The sequence below is a fragment of the Saccopteryx leptura genome, chromosome 1 (genome assembly GCF_036850995.1).
Source record: "Saccopteryx leptura isolate mSacLep1 chromosome 1, mSacLep1_pri_phased_curated, whole genome shotgun sequence".
Lineage (NCBI taxonomy): Eukaryota > Metazoa > Chordata > Mammalia > Chiroptera > Emballonuridae > Saccopteryx > Saccopteryx leptura.
Genome location: NC_089503.1, coordinates 194,375,541 through 194,402,359, shown reverse-complemented (window position 1 = coordinate 194,402,359; position 26,819 = coordinate 194,375,541). Strand labels below are relative to the sequence as shown.

Genomic DNA, 26,819 nt, shown 5'->3' with positions numbered 1-26,819 from the left:
CACACATGAGAAGCAACCATCTACTTCTCCATCCCTCCCGCTCCCTTTTCTCTCTGTCTTCTCCTCTTTCAGCCAGTGGCTCAGTTGGTCTGAGTGTCAGCCTCAGGCACTGAGGATAGCTCAGTTGATTTGAGCATTGGCCCCAGATGGCAGTTGCCAGGTGGATCCCAGTCGGGGCACATGAGGAAGGCAGTCTATCTCCCTTCCTCTCACTTAAAGAAAAGAAATGTAGAGGAAAGAAAAGATATTTTACTTAAGTAAACCAACATGAGTTTGAAAAGAGGGGGAAAAGAAAATGAGGATAATCTTTATACACACACACACACACACAAAATTGCCTAAAGTGGAAGAGACAAAGAGCTCTGGGACAGTTTTTAAGTTCCAACTTTCCCTAAAATTACAGCAAGTGTTTAATTACTATTGTTGCTTATGTCACCTTGAAGATGTGGGTTTGTGCAGCTAGTACACATGAAACTTTATGTCCTCAGAGAGGCCATGTGCCATTTCTGCTGTAGTCCATGGCAGTGCAGGTCCCTGTGGTTGAACCACCCACAGCCTGGCACCTGCACTTCACTCAGTGCTGTCTGAGCCTGTTTTCCTGCCCATTCACCCTGGGCAGCAGGGGCGGGGCTGGGGTGGGGAGGGCTGCTGGGTGATCACACACATAGGAGACTGATTGTATTAAACACACCTTTGAGTTAATATTGAAAAACAAATCCCAAGCAGTTTCTACACCAAAAATGAATGACATGTTGGAAAAGGGCAATAAATGAGTCAAATACAAGAAAAAAAATTTTTTTTTAATTTTCTCTGTAATCTTGAAAGAGAGTACTTATTTTAACATACTGGTGATTTTTAAACCTCTAAGTCAAAAGCTACTATCTCAGAAAAAAGCATTATAAGATAGTAAAAATAAAAACTATCAAAAAGAGTTAAGGAATTGTGGTAAAGAAAGGCAGAAAAGCCCTGGCCAGGTGGCTCAGTTGGTTAGAGCACCATCCCAATGCGCCAAGGTTGTAGATTCGATCCCCTGTCATAGCACATGCAGCAGTCAGCCAATGAATGCACAAAGGGGTGGAACAACAAATTAATTTTCTCTCTCTTTCTCAAATCAATCAATAATTTTTTTTAAAAAAAGAGATATGAGCAAAGAACACCAGAAGAGAAATTAGATAAGATAAATGAAGTGTTTAATTCCTGACTGGAAACATCACTGTTTAAAAGTAATGAGAATAGAAAATATTTTATAAAGTAATGTACTTTACAGTCATTTTCTTATTTTAAAGACACTTAAGTAGTGTCCTTAGGCCGCAGCAAGGGAAATGCTAAGCACTGATGATATCATGTCAGCCACCATCCTACTGAGCTACAAACAACTGGGCCTCACCTTTGGCAACTGTGGGCATCTGAAAAGCGATGCTGATCACGCCCACCAAATCTCCCAAAGGAATGAGGGATCTCAGAATGGATCTGATCCTGATGGCTTCTCCCTTCCCAGCATGAATCAACTGCGGGAAGAGAGAGAAAAAAAAAAGGAAGATTAGAATCACTTTGTGAAATCAACGTTATAATTCTATCTACAAACTTAAAGTATAAGAATCTAAATCTAAACTGATTTTGTGTTAAGTATCCACTTAAAGTTAGGTCTCACTGCAAAACTGTTGTTTCAGGCTTACAGACAGATATTTACTTGCCCACACAGTTTCTATGATGTCAATATATACCCAGTTATACACTATGGTATAACCAGCTGGTCTATCATCAGAGCACTAGTTCTATTTTCTTTGAGGCATTAAAATATATTGAGATTCTGATCAGTCTGTTAATGTTTACTTCTCCAAAATCACAAACAAATACCTATCTACAACATGAGCGATAATACAAAAGGAAAAAAAGTTATCTTTAGGTCCTGAATACATACTAATATTTATGACTGATTTAGCTTTTCAGGCTTTGTGATGAAAATATAACTGCATATCCATCTATAGTCCACCCTGAATTGTCCCAAGGATGGACTGACAATATGGGTGGAAATGGTGAACATAAATCTACAGGTCTTTTGAACTGTCACTGGCTAATGAGGTACCTATGAAGATGTGACTGTGACACGGTCAGGAATCTGAGCCAGCCCTGGAAGAGACCACAGGCTTCTGAACCATTTGGGCATCTACGTCCTTCACCAGAGGGTATGAAACACAGGTGTAAGTTCTGATACATCGGAGGCCCTCAAATAACAGCTACTGAGATGAATAAATTTCAGAAGTGCCAAGCTTAGTCCCCTATTAAGTCACTTAGATTTTTCCCCTTAATAGAGCACAACAAAAGACTTCTGTTATGCCTAACCAGGTGGTGGCTCAGTGGATAAACCATCAGACTAGGACATGGAGAACCCAGGTTCATAAAGTCGCTGACTTGAGCGCAGGGTCGCTGGCGTGGCTTGGGATCATAGATGTGATCCCATGGTTGCTGGCTTGAGCCCAAAGGTCACTGGCTTGAAGCCCAAGGTCGCTGGCTTCAGCCTAAGATCGCTGGCTTGAACAAGGGGTCACTTGCTCTTCTGTTGCCCCCTGGTCAAAGCACACATGAGAAAGCAATCAATGAAGAACTAAAGTGCCACAACAAAGAATTGATACTTCTCATCTCTCTCCCTTCCTGTCTGTCTGTCTCTATCTCTAACTCTGTCTCTGTCAAAAAAAAAAAAAAATAGACTTCTGTTATTAAATAAAACTTCTCTCTTGTTTCCTTTGATCTTTCACTTTAACAGGAAAGAGAACAAATATTGTGAGCATAAAGTGTTTCATCTGCAATCACTTCTAGCATAAAGATTTTGAAAATCTATTTTTATGATTAAATTCTCATCAGCAATAAGTTAAGTTTTTACAAAATCACATACTAGGTTTTAGAATATTCTGACATTTCTCCATTCTGTGATTCTTCTGTTCACAACAAAAGATTTTATCAAGAAAGCAAGAAACTTTTAAGTAATGGGTATGAGAGAAAAAGACTCCCCATCCAGAAAGTCCCAGCAAACAAGGGAAAATCCCCTTAGAGGTCAAGGCTGGGAGAAAGGTGATCTGTAAGCAGCAGTCACCTGCTTCCTGCTCTGACCAGCCTGGAAGGATGCGTACCTTCTACACCAAAGTGCATCAATGTCTCATACTCTGTACTGTTTCCCACTAGCAGGTACTAATTTTATGGGCCCTGACAAGCATTATTTAAAGGAATATAGAATGAAACAGAACAGATTGGAAAATAAAGAAGAAAATGTCAGAACATATTATAGAATAAATTACTTAACTGTAATGTCTCATGAAACTTTCATTTCATCTCGGTCAGAGAGTCCAGAAAACACTAATGGGTCAGCTCTGAATAGCTTTTTCTTCCCCCAAAACTTCCCCCACATCACTTTCCCCTAAACCGGGGCCAGGACGAAGCAGCCCCCACACAGGGACTAAATACAAGAAAGTGGCTCGACAGGAGTGGCTTCTTTCTGCATGCGCTACAACAGGAGGGAAAATATGTTCTTCAAGTGTCAGGGATTAGATGAGTTTCAGAGATCTACCAGTAACTGACTATTCTACTCATGACCTGTACTGAAATCATGTAGCTAATTCTTACATTTCCAACTAAACCCTCATTCAGAAATTAGGACACGTGCTATTTTTAAAGAGCATGAAGTTCATTGATGTGTGCTGCGTACCGCTCCCAGCTACGGCTCCTTCACAGAGGAGCCAGGGTGCTGCTTATGAGCCCCAGGAACTCACGTGCATTTCAGGTGCGCAGCGTCCTAGCAAGTCAATGAGAGCGGCGTAGAAAGTCATGATGGCATTCCCCATGTGGATGGTGTCATCCTCTTCCTCCTCGGTGTCACTTTCATGCATTATTTCAAAGAAACAGAAACAGGGTAATGCAGTGACATTTCTGGCTTATTCCATATTCTCAGGGGTGAGGGACAACTCGGTAATTCATTCTGCCTCTTACGATGCTTCTCTTGAATGTGGTTTAATTATAGCTGGACGTTTTAAAGCAAAATGACAGTGGGTTAAAGACCAGATTTGAGATTCTATCCTATGAACACCTTGTGGGAACCTGAACATTAAGATCCTTTCAAAAAGGAAAATGAAGAATTGCTAATTTAAAGATTCTGCCCATTTGTAGTGGCAGAAAGCTTATTAAAAATTAATTAGTGGAAGGTTTTGGAAAGTTTAGGACACGTTAGTGAACAGACACACTCAGAGAAAGGGTGACAAAGGCCTGTTCTAGATCATACATACAGACACATATATAAGGCTCCCAGTACAGAGTTTCCCCAGAGTAAGCACTTTATAAATGTGAAAATTTCATTATTCATCTCTTACCCAACAACCCTCTCCCAGTAATCCAGCATGTCTCCTCCCTTGTAAGAAAAACACAAATACCTCTCATTGTCTCACTGATGAGAGACAAGTCTAGATCTAGATGGCCCTGGGCAATCACATTATTCCTCCTTTGGGAGCTCAGCTGCCTCAGCTGGACTCAGAGGGCTGACCAGTGACAGGGAGGACTTGCTGCCCACTGTTCCTGGCCTGTACAGCTGTACCAGGGGCCTCAAGTGCACTCGTACTGGTATGGGGCAGGGCCAGAACTCCTGATATGTTTTCTACTGTTTAAAAAAATTGAAGGCTCTCTGGTTCCTCTATAGCTGACTGATAAATACATTACCTGCTCATGAAATCCTGCCTGTCTGGACCCCTGGTTTTGGTATGGGCAGAACATCCAGGCAACAAGGGTGTGCGGAACCCCTTCTATGTTTGGAATTTCACCTCCAATAGGCCCTATGTTACTCATTTACCAGTAACGTCAGTAATAGAGATGCATGACCCCCTAGCAGAACGGTCACCTCCCAGATTAAAAAAATAGGTGCATCATGCCTGGATTAATATGTGTCTATTGCTGAAACCAAGTGTTAAAACATCACTATGGACAAAAGCCAGGTGGTTACTGCCTTCCTGCCATCTCTGAGGCTTTAACCAAGCAGTGCACTCCTAGAATGAGGCCACCTCTTTTCTGGACTAAGTCCCCCTTCTCTTGCTAAAGGTCTCTTCCTCTCTTACATTGGTAATGAAAACTCACAGTAGCTAGCTTCCCACTAAACTCGACTCCAAATTCAAAAGCCCATCTGCCATCATCTGTAATAACTAAATTTGCCAGAGCCCCTGGACAAAGTCACCGCGTACAGTCTCCCACCGCCTGAATCCCTCCACTAAGGACACAAGGTCTTCCTTGGGTCTCTGTTCCTTCAGCCCTTCCCAGCAGCACAACCCATCCAGTCCTCCATATCTAACAGATCTGATTTCTAAGGGGAGCAATCGCAACTTGCATTTTAATTAATAGAATGCAAATTATACTTTGTAAAATTTCAAGTCAAGTAGCATAATTTACTTTTAAGAGTGTGTATATCAGACCTACAGGGTTTTACTGGATCCACTGGTTGGCGAGGGACCATCTCGACAAGGGTCCTCAGCTATTTTGATGGCTTCCTCCATGGCCGCGAGCAGACCATTCCCACCCTCCCCCCGCAGGGCAGGACCAAAGCACTCCGGCCTCCGGATGAGCAGTCTCACCACGACATTCGCGTTCTCTTCCACACTCTCCCCTAAAGTCAATGGAAACATGAGGATGCAAACATGGATCATATGGATGTTCTGAGCAAATAAGGTCATATTAACTCATTTATAGTTAAAGAAAAATAACTAAAACCAATGAACACAGTGGTAAATCCAACACTAAAATTCAGATTACTAGTTGTATGTGTACAAGATAGTCATTTTCTATTCTTGCACTTAAATTTTTCAAAGTAAAGAAAAGCATTCCAGAGACAATACTGTTCATTTGTTAGTCATTTATAATTTGAAGCCATAGTTCTAAACATTATTAGAATCCAATTATAACAATTCATAAGAGTGTACATGCTAAAATTTTAATTTAATGAATTAAAGCATCACTATCAAAACAAGTATTATAAATTGCTATTGTAAAGATTGATTATATACTATTCAATTTCTTAGTTCCTTCATAAAAGTGCTGGGATATATTATTATTTTATATAACTGTTTTTATGCAGTTTAATAATGACCAAAGAGGACCTCACAAGCAAGCAGTCCTACCGTTACAGAAGACAGCAAATCTGAGAAAGTCAAGATATCTCTCCCCCTCAACTGGGTTCCACCCAATGTCTGGATACCCCTTGGATACCAGCATCTGGCAACTCTGCAGTCCACAGCCAGCCAAATATCGGACAACCTATGAACAGGACAAGGAGCAGAAGTGTGATGCCTTGGGAAACAAGTCAGATGCTTACACTAAACACAGTGTAAGCATCTGATATGATGCAAGCAGGCTTTGTAACAAATGCAGCTTTGAAAGTTCTATTCAATCTCGTGGCAATCCACATGAAGAAATATTCAAGAATCACAACAAAGTACTATCAAAAATATTTATAAACCAACTCTATGAAAGAAAATATTCCTAAATTTCCTATCATTTAATCTGTGACTTTTACTTATAAAAATAAATTCTATAACTTGATAAGCTTCCAAAATTTCTAATGATCTCTGGCCCATCTGAAATAGTGAAAGATCCTTCTAATATACAAAGATATTTAAAGTGAATTACATCCAAAATGACAGATCAGTTCAACAGGAAGAAGGGAGTGTGTGAAAATACCCACAGAGGAAATGAGAAAATTTCAGCCCAATGTCCCTGGCTTTACATCTGACTTGTGTCACTTACTGCATCACTCAGAGCAAGTTACTTAACTTTTTAAAACAGCCTGTCTATAAAATTTGGGATAATACTACCTACCTTTTATTATTGTTGAATTTAACAAATCAAAATTTCTGCTTAGCCTTGCCCTTTAAAATATTTTTATTTGAATGTTGGTCCTCTACAATATTTCATAACTGATCCAGTTTTAAAAGAAATCCCTAAAGTTGTCATCATCAATGGAAATCGACTGTGAAAAAACCAACTTATCAAATGAATTAAATTACATCTAGCTCAAGCTAAATCAGTTTTGAAAAGAAATAAGTAATAATAATTAAAAATATATCAACTCTATCAAGGTTAATTTGTGTACAATAAACTCATCTAATTAAAGTATAAGGTCAATGAGCTTTGAGAGACTGTGAATATCTCTAAAACTATATTTTTTTACAGGTCCCGTGCCTCTAACAGTCTCTCCCTCCCTATAAGCCTGGGCCTGGACAACCTATCACCAGTCACAACTCATTAGCTTGCACATTCTACAACACTTGTATAAGCAATCACCTAGCACGTCTCCTGCGCCTGCTCTTCCCCTCCCAATAAGGATATTGAAATTCTTTCATGCTGTGGCACAATTCAGCCCTCTTCACCTGTTACTGTCTAACAGCACCCTGCTGTATATGAACACATCCAGCTTTCATTATCCCTTCACCAGCTGATAGACATTTGAGTCACACTCAGTTTCTGGCTAGGATGAACAAAGCTGTTATCAATATTCACAAGCATATCTGTGCGTGGACATGCACTTGTCTTTCTATGCAGCAAATAACCTAGGAGTACAAAGGCGAGCCTGCAGTTTCTTCCCCACTGCAGAAGAGGGTGCCCTACTTGTTCCACACCCTCCTCAACATCAGGCTTCATCTGCCTTCTTAATACCAGCCATTTCAACCAGTGTGTAGATTAACAAGATTTTAAATTATATATGGGAGAACACTCTGAGGTTAGTCAGAGATGTAAAGCTTCATGGCCCTTGAGAGGCAGGGAGGACATTTAGGAAGACACACTTTCTCATGCCTTAGACAGCTGTGCACTGAGTAACAACCCAGGGACAAAGTAATAGACAACACAGAAAAACTGCCCAACTCAGAGCTGAACATTATGGTAGGGAATAGATTTTTAATGCATAAATATATATATTTCAGTAAAATATATTTATTTTAAAATATAAATATAATTTTAAACTATATTATATAAATAGAAAATGAAAATGTATTTTTGTGTATATAATATACAAACATATATATTTTCAACTTTAGAACATAAAGCAGAAAAGAAGACAGGAAGAGATTAAGTGAGCAGAGAGGAAGTTTCAACTTCAAATAGCGTGAATACGGAAAAGCAAAAAGGAAAGTGACTTTGGAACAGTGACGGGAAAGATGTCAGAAAAGAAGCCACAAGGACTTCTGGCAGAAGAAAACTGCAGATGGAGGGAAGAGGAGGTACAAAGGCCCTGAGGCAGGAGTATGCCAGGCAAGTTCCAGAGCCAGCAAGGAGCCTGTATTGCTGGAGCAAAAGGAGAATCAGTAGTGGTAGAAAAGAAGAGAGACTAACATGGCTGGTGAGGTGTCTTTCATTTTCGCTGGAAGCAAGGTAAAAAGTCTTTAAAGAGAAGATTGATAAGATCCTTTAAGAGTCTCATTCAGACAGTTACATGGGGAGCAATGGAGCAATCCCAGAAGACAATTAAGAATGCAACTGCAATTAAAAAGTGGGGGAAACCTATCTTACATTCTGGCAAATATATATGTGGCTTAATATTCTTAAGAGTACACAGCCTGGGAAAACAAGATGGTGATGGAGTAGGCAGACATACCAACTTCCACCTCCTATAACCAAAGTGGAATACAACTTAATTTTAAGAACAATCTGGAAAAACCAACTTTGGACTAAACTAAGAAGACTCTTCAACCAAGGATCACTGAAGAAACCACACTGAGACTGGTAGGAAAAGCGGAAACGCAGAGAGGGCTGCCCAGCTCCCGGGAGCAAGTGGTAGCCCAGAGAGACTCGCATGGTGGGAAGTGAGTTTAGCAGAGGGGGAGGGTCCTGAGTCCCAGAAACAAAGCCCCAGTATGCAGCCCCAGAGCCTAGAAGAGGCGTATGGACAGTATTTAGCTTGAAACAAGTCAGGATACTGTTTGTGAGAAAGAGACAGATTTCTCAGACCCAGGATTCCTCTTAAAGGGACCGAGCAGAATACCTCTCTCATAACTACTCACCTGGGACTCTGGGGGACGGGGAGAGAGGAGAGGACCAGAGTAGCAGGAAGAGATTACACAATCTAGGAGACACAGGGAGAAACATTTTGAGGGAAAACCACCCTAACCCCTGGGCTGACTCACTCCCCAAATCTGAAGTGAATATTTCCCCTGGAAACAGCAATACCAGCAAAGGGAAGCAGGACACCCACCAGCCAAACAAGCTCTCCCACGGTACTTAGAGCAGTCGTTTAGAACAGTGGTCCCCAACCTTTTTAGGGCCACAGACCAGTTTAATGTCTGAAGACATTTTCACGGACCGGCCTTTAAGGTGGGACGGATAAATGCACAAAATAAAATTATGCAACCGGCGTAAAAACTGTGGTATTTTTAAATGTAATTGTCAAACTTACGAGACAAGCATCAAGAGTGAGTATTAGATGGATATAACAGAGGGAATCTGGTCATTTTTTTAAAAATAAAACATCATTCAGACTTAAATATTGGTAAAACAAAATAATGTAAGTTATTTATTCTTTCGCTACGGACTGGTACCAAATGGCCCAGAGACCAGTACTGGTCCGTGGCCCGGGGTTTGGGGACCACTGGTTTAGAAGGAGGAAGCTTTCAGGACTACAGTAGTGAATGTTAGGGTCTAAGCTGCAATGCCCCCACCCACACGGCTGAGGGCTCGACTAAGGGCCGGCGGTGGTGGGATGCGGAAGACTTGGTTCCATCAGCAAGGGTGGAAACTGGCTGGCCACAACTGAGGCCCAGGTGTGAGCTCAGTCTTGCCCGGCTGGGGTGGAAGGGACACGCAAAAGTGGTCAAGCCCAGCTGCGGGCTGCATGCAATCCAGCCTGTGGGGGAAGGGCGGGAGCCTTGGAAGGGGCAGAGGCCAGCCCTTGAGCAAGGGCACAGGAGCACAGCCATGCCCGGCCCACAGGAACCAAGGCTTGCGAACTGATGCACGAGCCACCTGCTCCCACTAGGGTGGAGAGAAAGCCTGGAATCAGGCAGAGAACCACAGCTGAGCAAAGATGCTCACCCCTTCCCTCAGGGACAAGGCTTGTGCCTGGGCACAGCGCATAACCCCACCCGCAGGGGCGGCACAAAGGCCGAAGCCACTGAGGCTTGTACACCTGAGAACGTGATCACAGCCCCTCCTGTGAAGGAGGGGTAGAAACCACAGCAACAGCCCCAGTGGGCAGGCACCGGCAACACCAATACCCTAACGCCCTAGGCAGCAGCAGCAGAGGGGGTGGTGGGCCTGCAGACAGACCACACCTAGGGAACACAGAGACCACACCCAGTGGACTCCAGTAGCCAAAACATTCTTTTACACAGACAAAATGGGAAGGCAGAGGAATGCAACATGAATGAATCAAGAGAAATCCCCAGAAAAGGACCTGAATGAGTCAGATATAACCAAATTACTAGACGCAGAGCTTAAAATAATGATTGTTAGGATGCTCAAAGATCTTAGAACGAAAATAGATGGTCATTACAAACACCTAAATAAAGACATAGCAAATATAAAAAAGGATATTGAAATAATAAAAAAGAATCAGTCAGAAATGACAAATACAATATCAGAAATGAAGAACACAATGGAAGGAATTAAAAGCAGGATGGATGAAGCTGAGCATCAAATCGGCGAGTTAGAGGACAAGATAAACTAAGGCATGGAAGCAGAGCAGAAAAAAAAAGAGACTCAAAAAGTCTGAGGAAACTCTAAGAGAGCTCTGTGACAACATGAAGAGAAATAACATCCACATAATAGGGGTTCCTACAGAAGAAAAGAAAGGACAAAGGATAGAGACTTTGTTCAAACATATCATAGCTGAAAACTTCCCTCAATTAAGGCAGAAAAACATCTCACAAGTTCAAAAAGCACAGAGAACTCCATTAAAGAGAAACCCAAAGATATCTACACCAAGACACATCATAATTAAAATACCAAAGCTAAGTAATAAAGAGAAAATATTAAAATCTGCTAGAAAAAAAAAGGCTATCACCTATAAAGGAGCCCCTATAAGGATGACTTCTGACTTCTCAACAGAAACACTTGAGGCCAGAAGGGAATGGCAAGAAATATTCAAAGTAATGCAGAACAAGACCTACAACCAAAACTACTTTATCCAGCAAGGCTATCTTTTAAAATTTAAGGAGAAATAAAAAGCTTTCCAGACCAAAAAAAAAAAAAAAAAATTCAAGGAATTCACTACAACCAAACCAGTGCTGAAAGAAATGCTAAGGGGCCTGTTGTAAACAGATCAAAGGGGAAAAAGAACATAGCAAAAGAGGAATACAGTTTTAAAGAATAAAATCACAATAAACAACTACATATCAATAATAACCTTAAATGTAAATGGGTTAAATGATCCAATAAAAAGACATAGGGTAGCTGTGTGGATAAGAAAACAGGACCCATACATATGCTGTCTAGAATAGACACACTTTAAAATAAAAGATGTACACAGACTGAAGATAAAAGGATGGAAAAAATATTTCACGCAAATGGAAATGAAAAAAAGCTGGGGTTATATTAGACAAAATGGACTTTAAAACAAAGGTTATAGTAAGCGATAAAGAAGGCCATTACATAATGATAAAGGGAGAAATCCAACAGAAAGATATAACCGTTATAAATAACTACACACCTAATATAGGAGCACCTTAATATATAAAGCAGACTTTGATGGATTTAAAGGGCGAGATCAACAGCAATACTATAATAGTAGGGGATTTCAATACCCCACTAACATCACTAGATAGATCCTCAAGAAAGAAAATTAACAAAGAAACAGCAGACTTAAAGGACACACAAGATCAACTTGATTTAATAGATATCTTCAGAACCTTTCACCCTAAAGCAGCAGAATATACATTCTTTTCAAGTGCTCATGGTACATTCTCTAGGATAGACCACATGTTAAGGCACAAAAGCGGTCTCAACAAATTTAAGAAGATTGAAATCATATCGAGCACTTTCTCTGATCACAATGGCATGAAACTAGAAATCAACCACAACAGAAAAACTGAAAAATACTCAAACACTTGGAAACTAAATAGCATGTTATTAAATAACAAATGGGTTAACAATGAGATCAAAGAAGAAATAAAAAAATTCCTAGAAACGAACGATAACGAGCATACATCAACTCAAAATTTATGGGACACAGCAAAAGCAGTCCTGAGAGGGAAGTTTATAGCATTACAGGCATACCTTAAGAAGCTAGAAAAAGTTCAAATAAACAACTTGACCCTGCATCTAAAAGAAGTAGAAAAAGAACAGCAAATAAAGCCCAGAGGTAGTAGAAGGAAATAAATAATAAAGATCAGAGCGGAAATAAATGACATAGAGGCTAAAGAAACAATACAGTGGCAGAGTGGATAAAGCGTCGACCTGGAAATGCTGAGGTCGCCGGTTCGAAACCCTGGGCTTGCCTGGTCAAGGCACATATGGGAGTTGATGCTTCCAGCTCCTCCCCCGTCTCTCTCTCTCTCTCTCTCCTCTCTAAAATGAATAAATAAACATTTTTAAAAAAGAAACAATACCGAGGATCAATGAAAACAGGAGCTGGTTCTTTGAAAAGGTAAACAAGATTGATGAACCTTTAACCAGACACACCAAAAAAAAGAGAGAGAACTCAAATAAATAAAATTAGAAATGAGAGTGGAGAAATAACAACTGACACAACAGAAATACAAAATATTGTAAGAAAATACTATGAAGAACTATATGCCAAAAAACTAGATAACCTAAATGAAATGGACAAATTCCTTGAAAGGTATAATCTTCCAAAAATTAATCTGGAAGAATCAGAAAACCTAAACAGATCGATTACAATAAATGAGATTGAGATAGTTATCAAAAAACTCCCAAAAAAGAAAAGTCCTGGGCCTGATGGCTTCACAAGTGAATTCTACCAAATATTCAAAGAAGAACTAACTCCTATCCTTCTCAAGCTATTTCAAAAAGTTCCAGAGGAAGAAAGATTTCCAAGCTCCTTTTATGAGGCGAGCGTAATTCTGATTCCAAAACCAGGCAAAGACAATGCAAAGAAAGAAAATAATAGGCCAATATCCCTGATAAATTTAGATGCTAAAATCTTCAACAAAATATAAGCAAACCGGATCCAGCAATATATGAAAAAAATCATACACCATGATCAAGTGGGATTTATTCTTGGGAGGCAAGGCTGGTACAATATTCGCAAATCAATCAATGTGATTCACCACATAAACAAAAGGAAGGAGAAAAACCACATGATAATTTCAACAGATGCAGAAAAAGCATTAGATAAAATCCAGCACCCATTCATGATCAAAACTCTCAGCAAAGTGGGAATACAGGGAACATACCTCAACATGATAAAGGCCATCTATGACAAACCCACAGCCAACATCATACTCAATGGGCAAAAATTAAAAGCAATGCCCTTAAGATCAGGAACAAGGCAGGGGGCCCCCCTTTCACCACTCTTATTCAAAACTGTTCTGGAAGTCCTAGCCACAGCAATCAGACAAGAAAAAGAAATAAAAGGCATCCAAATTAAAAAAGAAGTAAAACTATAATTATTTGCTGATGATATGATATTGGATATAGAAAACCCTAGAGTCTCAGTCAAAAAACTACTGGACCTGATAAATGAATTCAGCAAGGTGGCAGGATATAAAATTAATACTCAGAAATCAGAGGCATTTTTATACACCAACAATGAATTGTCAGAAAGAGAACTTAAGGAAACAATCCCCTTCACCACTGCAACCAAAAAAATGAAGTACCTAGGAATAAATTTACCCAGGAAGATTTAAGACTTGTACTCAGAAAATTATAAAACATTGATAAAAGAAATCAGGGAAGATACAAACAAGTGGAAGTATATACCTGTGCTCATGGTTAGGAATAATAAACATCATTAAAATGTTTATATTACCCAAAGCAATTTATAAATTCAATGCAAACCAATTAAAATACCAATGACATACTTCAAAGATATAGAACTTATATTCCAAAAATTTATATGGAACCAAAAGAGGACACGAATAGCCTCAGAAATCTTGAAAAGGAAGAATAAAGTGGGAGGTATCACACTTCTGGATATCAAGTTATACTACAAGGTCATTGTACTCAAAACAGCCTGGTACTGGCATAAGAACAGGCATATAGATCAATGGAACAGAACAGAGAACCAAGAAATAAATCCACACTTTTATGGACAACTGATATTTGACAAAGGAAGTAAGAACATACATTGGAGTAAAGACAGCCTCTTCAACAAATGGTGTTGGGAAAACTGGACAGCTACCTTCAAAAAAATAAAACTAGACCACCAACTTACACCATTCACAAAAATAAACTCAAAATGGATAAAAGACTTAAATGTAAACCATAAAACCATAAGCCTCTCTGACATCTCTCGCAGCAATATATTTGCCGATTTATCTCCATGGGCAAATGTAATACAAGACAGGATAAACAAATGGGTCTATATCAAACTAAAAAGCTTTTGCGCAGCTAAAGACAATAAGAACAGAATAAAAAGACAAACTACACAGTGGGAAAACATATTTGACAATACATCTGATAAGGGGTTAATAACCAAAATTAATAAAGAACTTGTAAAACTCAACACCAGGAAGACAAACAATCCAATCCAAAAATGGGCGAAAGAAATGAATAATCACTTCTCCAAAGAGGACATACAGATGGCCAATAGGCATATGAAAAAATGCTCAACATCACTAATCATTAGAGAAATACAAATTAAAGCAACCATGAGATATCACCTCACACCAGTCAGAATGGCACTTATCAATAAAACAACACAGAATAAGTGCTAGCGAGGATGTGGAGAAAAGGGAACCCTCCTGCACTGCTGGTGGGAATGCAGACTGGTGCAGCCACTGTGGAAAACAGTAGGGAGATTCCTTAAGAAATTAAAAATCGAACTGCCTTTTGACCCAGCTATCCCACTTTTAGGAATATACTCCAAGAACACTATAGCACTGTTTCAAAAGGAGAAATGCACCCCCATGTTTATGGTAGCATTGCTCACAATAGCGAAGATCTGCAAACAGCCCAAGTGTCCGTCAGTGGACGAGTGGATTAAAAAGCTTTGGTACATATATACTATGAAATACTACTCAGCCATAAGAAATGATGACATAGGATCATTTACAACAACATGGATGGACCTTGATAACATTATACTGAGCGAAATAAGTAAATCAGAAAAAACTAAGAACTATATGATTCCATACATAGATGGGACACAAAAACGAAACTCAGAGACATGGAAAAGAGTGTGGGGTTATGGGGTGGGGGGAGAGGGTGGGGGTTGGGGGAAGTGTGGGGCACAAAGAAAACCAGTTAGAAGCTGACGGAAGACAATTGGACTTTGGGTGATGGGAATGCAGCGTATGTCAAAATGTCAAAATAACCTAAAGATGTTTTCTCTGAACATATGTATCCTGATTTATCAATGTCATCCCATTACAATTAATAATAAAAGATAAATTAAATAAAAAAGAAAAAGAAAAAAAAGAGTACACAGCCTTTGTATATCACTAATTCCTTAAACTGTAACATATAAACTCATGTATAATATAAAATGTAGGCCCTGGCCGGTTGGCTCAGTGATAGAACATCGGCCTGGTGTGTGGATGTTCCTGGTTCACACAGGAGAAACAACAATCTGCTTCTCCATCCCTCCCCATCCCCCTTCTCTCTCTGTCTATCTCTATCTCTCTCTTCCCCTCCAAAGCTATGGCTAGATTGGTTCGAGTACATGGGCCCCTGACACTAAGGATAGCTCCACAGAGTCTCCACCTCAGGCACTAAAAATAGTTTGGTTGTGAACATGGCCACAGATGGGCAGAGCATCAGCCCCAGACAGGGGTTGCTGGGCAGATCCCAGTCGGGGTGTATGTGGGAGTCTGTCTCTCTATCTCCCCACCTCTCACTTGGAAAAAAAGAAAAAAATATATATATAATGTATATATGAGATGTTAAAATAACATTTTTTATTTATATATATTTAACTTTATATTTCAGTTACAGTTTGTATTCAACGCTTTTTGTACTGGTTTCAGGTATACAGCATAGCAGATAGACATTAATATAGGTGACAACGGAAGAGTTTAAAGAGGGACTCTTATTTGTTGTGAGTTCTTTTTATTACTGCTTTGATGCTTTGATTTCATTGCTTGTAATTGATCTACTCAGATTTTGTTTTCATTGGTTAAGTCCTGGATGCTTGTATGTTTCTAGGAATTTATCCACTTCTTCTAGATTATTCAATCTATTGGTAAATAATAATTTGTAGTATTTTCTTATAACCCTTTGTATTTCTCTGGTGTCAGTTATGACATATTCTCTTTCATTTCTGATTTTCCTTATTTGGGTCCTCTCTCTTTTTCTTTAAGAATGTAGTTAAAAGTTTTTCGATCTTTTTTTATCTTTTCAAAGAACCAGCTTGAGGTTTCTTGATCTTCTATACTGGTTTTCAGACTCTATTTGGTTTATTTCTGCTCTGATCTTTATAATTTCCTTCCTTCTACTCATTCTGGAATTTTTTCATTGTTCATTTTCAAGTTGCTTTAGGTGTCAGGTGAGATTGTTTACTTGAGATTTCCCTTGTTCTTCCAAGTAAGCCTCTATTGCTGTGAACTGCCCTCTTACAGCTGAGCTGGCTATGCACCATAGATTTTGGAATTTTGTTTTCATTTTAATTTGTCTCAAGGTAGCTTTGGATTTCTTCCTTGATCTGTTAACTCATTTAATAACATGTTATCTAGCTTCCATGTATTTGAGTTTTTCACGCTTTTTTTCTTGTAATTTATTTCTAGTCTCATACTATTGTGGTCAAAGATGCTTGAAATTATTTCAATCTTCTTAAATCTACAGAGGCTTATTTTATAGCCCTATATGTGATTAGAAAAGTTTCCATGTGCACTTAGAAAATTGTGTATCCTGCAGTTTTGAGGTATATGTCTCTCAAAATATCAATTAACCCCATCTGATATGATGTATCATTTAAGGCTGTTTCCTTGTTGTTTTGTTCCTAAAAGATCTATCGGTATCTATTGATGTCAATAGGGTGTTAAAGTACCCTACTGTGACTGTATTACTACTGTTAATTTCTCCCTTTATGTCCATCAAGAATTGCTTCAGAAATTTAGGTGTTCCTATGTTGGGTGCATAAATGTTTACAAAGGTTATTTCCTCTTGCTGAATTGATCCCTTTATCATTATGTAATACCCTTCTTTGTCTCTTATTATAGCCTTTGTGTACTCAATTTTATCTTGTACAAGTATTGCTACCCCGGTTTTTCATTTTGTTTCAATTTGCATGAAATATCTTTATCCATCTCTTAAATTTCAGTCTGTATGTATCTTTTGTTCTGAGGTGGGTCTTTTGTACACAGCATATACATGGGTCTTGTTTTCTTTAATTTTTATTTATTGATTTTAGAGAGAGAGTAAAGGACAGAGGGAGAGATGAGAGAGAGAAACATCAGTCTGTTTCAGTATGTCCCCTGACCAGGGATTGAATGCACAACCTTTGTGTATTGGGCAACGGGGTGTTGTTTTCTTATCCATGCCACTACCCTATGTATTTTGACTGGTGCATTTAACCTATTAACATTTAAAGTGATTACTGATGGTATGTATTTTTTTTTTTTTTTTTTTTTTTTTTTGCATTTTTCTGAAGCTGGAAACAGGGAGAGACTGTCAGACAGACTCCCGCATGCGCCCGACCGGGATCCACCCGGCACGCCCACCAGGGGCAACGCTCTGCCCACCAGGGGGCGATGCTCTGCCCATCCTGGGCGTCACCATGTTGCGACCAGAGCCACTCTAGCGCCTGAGGCAGAGGCCACAGAGCCATGCCCAGCGCCCGGGCCATTTTTGCTCCAATGGAGCCTCGGCTGAGGGAGGGGAAGAGAGAGACAGAGAGGAAGGCGCGGCGGAGGGGTGGAGAAGCAAATGGGCGCTTCTCCTGTGTGCCCTAGCCGGGAATCGAACCCGGGTCCTCCGCACGCTAGGCCGACGCTCTACTGCTGAGCCAACCGGCCAGGGCGATGGTATGTATTTATTGCCACTTTATTCTTTATGTTTATCTTTCTTTCCTTATTCTTAAAGACGTTCTGTTAACATTTCTTGTAATACTTGTTTGTTGTGGTAAATTCCTTTAGCATTTTCTTGTCTTGGAAGTTCTTTATTTGTCCTTTACTTCTCAATGATGGCCTTGGTGGGGGAGTAGTCTTAATTGTAGGTTTTTGCTTTTTATTGTTTTGAATATTTTGGTCTAATTCCTTCTGCCTGAAATATTTCTGTTGTGGAATCAACTGACAGTCTTATGGGAGCTCTCTTGTAGTTAACTATCTTTGTCTTGCTGTTGTTAAGATTCTCCATTTTTCTTTAACCTTTGCTTTTTAAATTATGATGTGTCTCGGTTTGGGCCTCTTTGGCCTCATCATATTTGGTTGGGACTCTGGTACTTCTTGGACTTGTGTGTCTGTTTTCCTTCACTACATTAGGGAAGTTTTCAGTCGTTTCTTCAAATAGGTTCTCAAACCCTTGGTCTCCCTCTTCTTCTTCTAGTACCTCTATGAAGTAGATGTTACCCCTGATGTCCCAAAGATCCCTTACATTACCCTCATTTTAAAAAATTATTTATGTAGTTTTGCCGCTTTGTTGGTTGTTTTCTGCTTTTTTGTCTTCCAAATCACTGATTCAGACCTCTGCTTTATTGAACTTGCTCTTTATTCCTGCTAATATATTCATTTCAGTTACTGTATTCCTCATTTCTGAATGGTTCTTTTTTATGGTTTCTACAACCTTTTTTATGATTACTATCTCTCTAACTTCTCACTAAGTTTAACCACACTTCCCCTAAGTTCCTTGAGCATCATTATCACTATTGTTTTGAACTCTGTATCTGGTAGTGTGCTTGCCTCTACTTCATATAGCTCTTTTTCTAGGGGATGTCTCCTGTTCTTCCATTTGAGACCCGTTTCTTTGTCTCCCCATTTTGGCTGCCTCTTTTGTGTTTGTTTCAATACATTAGGTAGATCTGCTATGTCCCCAGTCTTGGTATGATGCCCTTACGTAGTTGGTGTCCCATAGGGCTCAGTGGCACAGTCTCCCTAATCACCTGAGCTGGTAACCCTTGTGTGGGTTATGTGAACTCTCTTGTTGCATTTGAGTCTTAACTGCTGTTGGCCCTTCTGTAGGTTAGCCCCTCAGGCTGGCTGACTATGAGGATTGACCCTGATAACCTCAGGCTGCTGTGTGGGGCTGACCACACAAAGTGGCATTTTCCTAGCAGAGTCTGATGCCTGCCAGGATCTCTCTTTGGGTGTGCCACTTATAGAACTAAGTGAGTTGTGCTCTGGTGTGGTTTGAGGCTTAACACAGGTTGTGTTGGTCCTGGGGCCTCTTGGAGGGAACCAGTACAAGTCAATGTAAGACACTGCCTATAAGTGACCTTGGGCTAACTATCTGGACTGACCGCGTGATCCACAGTTGTGGCAGCCTCTACTGGGCCTGGGTATGTGGGGGAAGGTCCAAGCTACACACAATGGCTCGCTTCCATCATCATTAAGTCTGGAGGAAGGTCAGCAAAAGACTTAAGTCTTCCCAAGATCCACCTCCACCTTCTTCTGTCAATTGCCTGTTAGGCTCAGTAGCTGGAAGAGCATCTCGTGGTACTCAAATTGCATAAGGTAGATTCTCAGTGAACCATCAAGTAGGGTCAAATGGTGTTCACCAGATGCAAACACATTCAAATTTGGTGCCAGTGCTGGGTCTAAGGCAACTCAGCAAGAGTACAGCAAGGCCAGCTGTCTCTGCCACCTGCCTGGAACTCGTGGACCTGCGTTGGGGCAGAGTTCTAGGGAGTCATCAGGATGAGGCCAGCAGAGCTCATCAGGCTAAAGCAGACTAAGCTCTGGCTATGTGGAGGGAGGGCTCCACACAGGCAAACAGGTGCCCATCAGGCCCATGGGGATAACACGGCCCCCTATAGCCTCTTAATTCAGTCTCTGACATGTGAAAAAACTGAAACTGTGCGATTAAAGCAAATGTGACAGCAGACAGCATGAAAGGACAAAAACATACATATAAAAAACACAGTATAAAAATACTGATAGAGTAAGTTGATTCTCTTTTCAGACAAAAGTACATGTGGTTAAAGGAAATAACTTATCTCAAATTTCCTGTTCTTTATAATATTATATATGTAACATATTCATATGTAATTGTAGTAACTATAACTATACTATAGTTACATTTAAATAATCTTAAAGAGTTACTAACAAGCATAACTCACATTAGCAGAGCAGCACAAAGGCGGCTTACCTTTTCCAGATCTGGCTCACGCAGAGCTAAGGCTAGTTCGTTGTTATCCATCACCGAGGCTGCTGCCACGTCTAGCGGCGTTGAACCTCTCATAGCTGGTGAGGCTGTTAATCCAAATGAAGATGAAACAAAACCTGGATTGTGCTGCAACTATAAATTCTGCATAAAACACACTTCCATTTAAAATGTAATTTCTAAGTGCAACATACATTGCACTCCTGAGTTAATTTACATGACATTGCAAAATGTTTATTATTTTTCTCAAAAATATTAAATAAAAGTCAAACATGGACTTACCTAGACCAACACTGCTGTTTTCCAATAAATAACTGAGATGGTCAAACATAGCTTTTTGATTCTGCCTACTTATACGACAGAAGTAACATAGAAAACGGCAACAGTTGGCCACCATCTTGGGAAAAGTGATCTCCTACATAAAGAGCATTTAATTAGCTGTGAAAGCAAATCATCTTTATAAAGTTGAGTTCAAAAGTTCAGGTCTCAGTCACAGTGTCAACCCATGTGTTCCCACGTCGGCAGAGCCTCAGACGCCAAACACTCTCACACTTCCATCCAGACTTTGACTCACCTAGTCCATGGGCCACAAAAAAAATCAAGACTGGCACTAATTTTGAAACCTCATGACCATCAATGACTTGACTTGAAATAAATCTACAGCCCTAAATAGAAAGAGGCATGGGCCTGGCTTAGGAACCAGGCAGACTTGGTGGTGGTTCCTGACTACCCTCAGCTGTGCTTCCTCGGGAAATGACGCAATCTCACTGCTCTGTCATGTATAACTGGAATAAGATGGATAATAACACGCACTTCAGTTAAGAAAGAAGGATCTCATTGAGACCACGTGTGAAAACACCCAGTGTAATATCTGCAACCATAAATTCTTATCACCAGTGTTACTGTTGTCATCATTAAGATTCCAGGTATTCACAACCTTCCTGGTTTGACATGACTTCTCTGCTGTAATGAGCACCCGGACTGGAAGCTATACCCCAACAAACACATGTCCCTGAGAGCCAAACCTTGTTCTAGGACACTCAGGGTGCCCAGAGTCCTTCTTTAACGTAGTATTTTATAAATATCTTTGTAAGGCTGACTAGCTGATAGACTGAACATGAGAATTATGAACTCATATCCATATTTTGATAGATTGTAAATTTTCAAAAAATATTAAAATATATTTTGCAAATCAGAAGTTATGAAATTACACTGATTTATATCAAGTTATTTGTTATACTGCTCTATTCATTTGGTTTTAAAAGAACTTTAAATATTAGTCCCTTAACAATTCACGTTATAGAGTCATAAACAAATCCTCCTGAGGGTCATCCTGATGTCTTGTCTGGATCAGAAATTGAGTGTCATCAATTCCCCCCAACTGTCGTCACAGGGAATGGCTGGGTCTGAAGGACATGTTTGTGCTGTGAACCTCTAATGTGAAGTAAACTGATTTATTATTCTGAATTTTAAAAAATAGTACAATATAACTTTTAAAGTTTCCAAACATCCCCTAAATGACAATAGTTTAGGATATAGCAAATTACACAGCATAACATAAAAACTATAATAGACATGCAAGAATAAAACACTAGTAGCATATCCAACTCTGAGTAAAATTTTGTTTTGTTGTTTTTCAAATGGTGTCTTTCAAAACAGTCCTCCTGAAAGGATTTAAGAGATTCATGTTCTCAAGAAAGCCATAATAAACATCACCCCAAGAATCAAAGGTTTTCCTTTACCTTGGATTCCCCACCGCTGAGGACATTCACCATGACCTCCATCACTGTCTCATGCATCCCTAGAGCCCTCATGAGGTTAGGGTGCTGGTAAAACACTTTGTTATTCATGATATCCCTACGAAGGAGCACAGGTATAGAGGGAAGCACAGAGGTCAGAGCAAAATTTCAATAAAAATTTATCTGAAATCCTGATTAACCTTCTGGAAATAATTACTGGTGTGTATGGAAAAGTAAGAGTTAAGCCATACATACATACATACATATATCATTAAGTCACACAAGTTAATAAGTAAAATTAATTGAGTTTTCTTCAAAAATACTGATAGCCTACCAGCCCTGGCCAGGTGGCTCAGTGGACAAAGTAACATCCTGGCACACTGAGATTGTGGGTTCGATTCCTTGTCAAGGCTTATATGAGAAGCAACCAGTGAGTACATCACTAAATGGAACAAGTTGATGATTCTATCTCCCTTTCCCCATCACTTTCTCTCTCACTCTCTCTCAAATCCATGGAAAAATTTTAATATATATTTATATATATTGGTAGCCTACCAAAAATAGTATAGAAGTTGTTTATTCTTTTCAATCACAAAAAATGTACCAAATACGTAAACATTCACTAATATGAAATAGTTTTGAACACATTATCACTCCTAATTGAATGTATACCCAAATATGTTCAACCTTCTTTTGAACAGAAGTGAATCAGTGTACAAGTTTAAAAAAAAGTTCCTATATAAATCATTGATATGTAAGTTATCTGCTTTTCACATATGCTATTTTTAGTACTATGTTTAATTACTTGTATATTTAATAATATTAGCATTATTTCCTGTTACATTTACGTTATTCTGATAAAATGGACCTGGAAGCTATTATGTTAAGTGAAATAAACCAGGCAGAGAAATAAAAATATCATATGACCTCACTCATTTGAGGAATCCAATGAACAATGTGAACTGAGGAACAGAATAGAGGTAGAGGCGGGATCAAAGGGACCAGAGGGAAAGGGGATGAGAGGATGGGATCAGAGAAGGGAAAGAGATTGGTGAAATTATATACACATAACACAGTGTTATAGAGAGCAGAAAAGAAAATCCTGGAGGGAAAGGGGGAGGGTGTTGCGAGAAGGGGCAAAGGGGATGTTGAGGGGAACACGGGAGAGAGGGGATGCATTCAGAGGGACACTAGAATCTATGTAAACACAATAAATTTAAATTTTTAAAAAAAGTATATACATTCTTCAATAAAAAGTGGATACATGAAATCCAGGCACAAGTAATCTAACTCAGCGGTTTTCAACCTTCTTCCACTTGCAAACTGGTGAAAACAGGAGAATTATTTCAGGGCAGAAGTCACCGAGCATAAGTGAATTTGACTAAGATCATTGGGTCTATAGTCTTCATACATCATTAGGGTGATTAATTCTTTCAGAGATCAGCGCAAAATTTCTGGTGGACCTGTCTGCAGACCCGGACTAGTGGTTGAAAATCACTGCTATAACTCATTAAAATGGACATTCAATTTCAAGAAAGAACAGCACATGGTATCTGAAATGCTTCTTAATATTACTGCATTGCATATTACAATATTTATGTAAAGATATTGTAAGGATCTTACTGTTTAGTAGTCATTGCAACTGAAGAGCTCTGTCAATTTTAATGTTAATATAAATCAAACCAGTGCAAGAGTTTTTTCTATAGAACACTTTCCCATATGTCAGAGCTCAAAAATAAGGTAATGGCTACAAGAAAGGAAGGAAAAAAAAACATTGCCTTCAAATCTGATTTTCTTAAAGGAGTCACTCACCCACTCATTTAGTCACATACTAACTTTTAGTTACTATGGCTATATGAGAAAAATGGAATAGTGGAATTCTTCTATGATTATTTTCCCTTTGTTTTTTAGTTTTAGTTTTCCACTTTTAATTTAGTTTAGTTTTAATAAAGAGAACTTTAAGACAGCACAACCCAGCAAAATGACAGGGCTCAAGGCTAGCATAAATCTGATCTGTTTCACGCAACGACAAATGACAACTTAGGTAATAACGGGACCTGACCTTCATGTCAGAGGGCATGTCCAGCAAGAGAACCGTAACTCCTGAATCCTGGTTACAATCATGGGGCTTGTTCTCTTCTCAACTCAAGTTCCGTTTATAACCTAACTTTGAAAAGTATTTAATTGAGAAATCTTATTTGCCTTTGTTCTAGATAAATTAAGTGGATTTTTAATTCTACCATCCAGTAGACAGGATGCCACTTATGAAATGTGTCCTTCTGAGATGCATTTAATATTTCTAATTTCCCGTGCGTGCACACACACACACACACACACACACACAAAATAAAAACATTTTGCATTTGAGAGAGTGATTTCTATTTACTAGAAATTCTTCCTTTTTCATTGGCTAAATAGAATTACTTATTATGAGAAGCTTGCCTCCTCAAGTTATATTTAAGATATCAAAAACAAAAATAAAACGACTCATGCGCACACAAGGATAAATGAAGACCTTAAAACTTGCCATTGTCGTTCAGGTTTTTCTGTGCTCCCTCTTTGTCCAGTTAGTATATTTACGTTTAGTGCGCAACCACTGTAACAATTTTAGAGTAGAATCTTCCATTTTATATTTATGATTTCAAATAATTAATAGGCCCACAGGCAATATCTAGTATTGTTTAATAAATTTAAAATGTATAAAGGTTAAAATGTACATATATTGTATCATACAATCTGAATCTTTCCATACTTTGTCTTCCTCACAATTATTTTTGTGAGCAGTGTATCTGTTTTCCTCTCGGTCTTGAATACATATGGATATAAATATTAATCTCCAAATCCACACGGGCTCACTGTGCTGACCTCTCAGTTGGGCATTGCATCCTACATTGAGTCATGTTCTCCAGTTCTGGTACCAAGAATTCCAAATGTTGTTTCTTTGCAAGTATTCTGGCTTTCCTCCCTATTTTTTCTTATTTATTTTTTTACAGAGACAGAGAGAGGGACAGATAGGGACAGGCAGACAGGAACGAAGAGAGATGAGAAGCATCAATCATCAGTTTTTCGATGTGACACCTTAGTTGTTTATTGATTGCTTTCTCATATGTGCCTTGTCCGTGGGCCTTCAGCAGACCAAGTAACCCCTTGCTCAAGCTAGCGACCTTGGGTCCAAGCTGGTGAGCTTTGCTCAAACCAGATAAGCCCACGCTCAAGCTGGCAACCTCGGGGTCTCAAACCTGGGTCCTCCACATCCCAGTCCGACGCTCTATCCACTGCGCCACCACCTGGTCAGGCTCCTCCCAATTTTTTCTTAAACAGTCTATGTAGGCCCTGGCCGGTTGGCTCAGCGGTAGAGCGTCAGCCTGGTGTGCGGGGGACCCGGGTTCGATTCCCGGCCAGGGCACATAGGAGAAGCGCCCATTTGCTTCTCAACACCCACCCCCCCTTCCTCTCTGTCTCTCTCTTCCCCTCCTGCAGCCAAGGCTCCATTGGAGCAAAGATGGCCCGGGCGCTGGGGATGGCTTCTTGGCCTCTGCCCCAGGCGCTAGAGTGGCTCTGGCCGTGGCAGAGCGATGCCCCGGAGGGGCAGAGCATCGCCCCTGGTGGGCGTGCCGGGTGGATCCTGGTCAGGCGCATGTGGGAGTCTGTCTAACTGTCTCTCCCCATTTCCAGCTTCAGAAAAATACAAAAAAAAAAAAAAAAAAAACCAGTCTATATAACAATGGTTTCATGCTACATTATATCCAGCTGTAGATGTGGAAATAAGGGTGCTTTACGAAATCTGAAATCTGCAAACTCCATCTTTCATCAGTTCTGAAAGCCTCAAGCCACTAGCCCTCAGATATCCCCTCTTTAGTTCCCCAACAGCGTCTTTCCTGGCAATCCTGTTCAGCATATGCCGGACCTTCTCACACTACCCCTGGGCCTCACAGCTCCTCATATGTCTTATCTCCTCGTGCTGCATTAGTGAGTAACTTCCTCAGATCTATGATCTAATGCAGGGGTCCCCAAACTTTTTACACAGGGGGCCAGTTCACTGTCCCTCAGACCGTTGGAGGGCCACCACATACAGTGCTCCTCTCACTGATCACCAATGAAAGAAGTGCCCCTTCCGGAAGTGCGGCGGGGGGCCGGATAAATGGCCTTAGGGGGCTGCATGCGGCCCGGGGCCTTAGTTTGGGGACGCCTTAATTAATTTTCTCTTTAGCTCTATCTTATCTGTGATTATTAATTAACTGTATTTTATGTCAATTTTCATATTTTTTAATTCTAGAAGTTGTTTTTGGACTTTTTTCAAACCTTCCTGACTTACTGCATGTCTTACTTTTAGAGATCTCACTTATTCCTTTGTATACAGTATCTTTATGTTTTCTTTCCAGATTTCTATCATCTGAAGTTCTTGGGAGAGGTATTCTAACTCCATAATTTATTGTATATGAAGACCCTTATTTATGGTGGATTGTTCCCTATGTGTTTAATGGTGGGCTAGTCTTGTGTAGTATTTAGGGTTGTTTTTTTTTACAGTATCTCAGAGTAACTTGAGTTGAGAAAGCAGAGCACTAGGCCAATTCTTATGTCAATGTCTCAGCTGGGGGATCTGAGACCACACATACAGTACAAATGTTATCCCCAGATCTACACAAAGCACAAGCTATGATGCTGCTTCCCAGTCCCCATTCTTCTTTC

The 26,819-nt window shown here is 39.8% G+C and overlaps 1 protein-coding gene across 2 annotated transcripts in view; it reads right to left on the bottom strand.

Moving 5' to 3' along the window:
* Positions 1-26,819, bottom strand: part of LOC136404475 (ryanodine receptor 2-like) — a 650,806-nt gene that overhangs the window by 177,714 nt on the left and 446,273 nt on the right. For both annotated transcript variants that reach the window (XM_066383777.1, XM_066383773.1), the window contains 7 exons: positions 22,134-22,248; positions 20,674-20,806; positions 20,377-20,480; positions 6,147-6,282; positions 5,449-5,635; positions 3,765-3,870; positions 1,388-1,508 (listed from right to left, as the gene is read on the bottom strand). In XM_066383777.1, the coding sequence (XP_066239874.1) occupies positions 1,388-1,508; positions 3,765-3,870; positions 5,449-5,635; positions 6,147-6,282; positions 20,377-20,480; positions 20,674-20,806; positions 22,134-22,248 (902 nt within the window). The remainder of the gene's footprint in view (positions 1-1,387; positions 1,509-3,764; positions 3,871-5,448; positions 5,636-6,146; positions 6,283-20,376; positions 20,481-20,673; positions 20,807-22,133; positions 22,249-26,819) is intronic.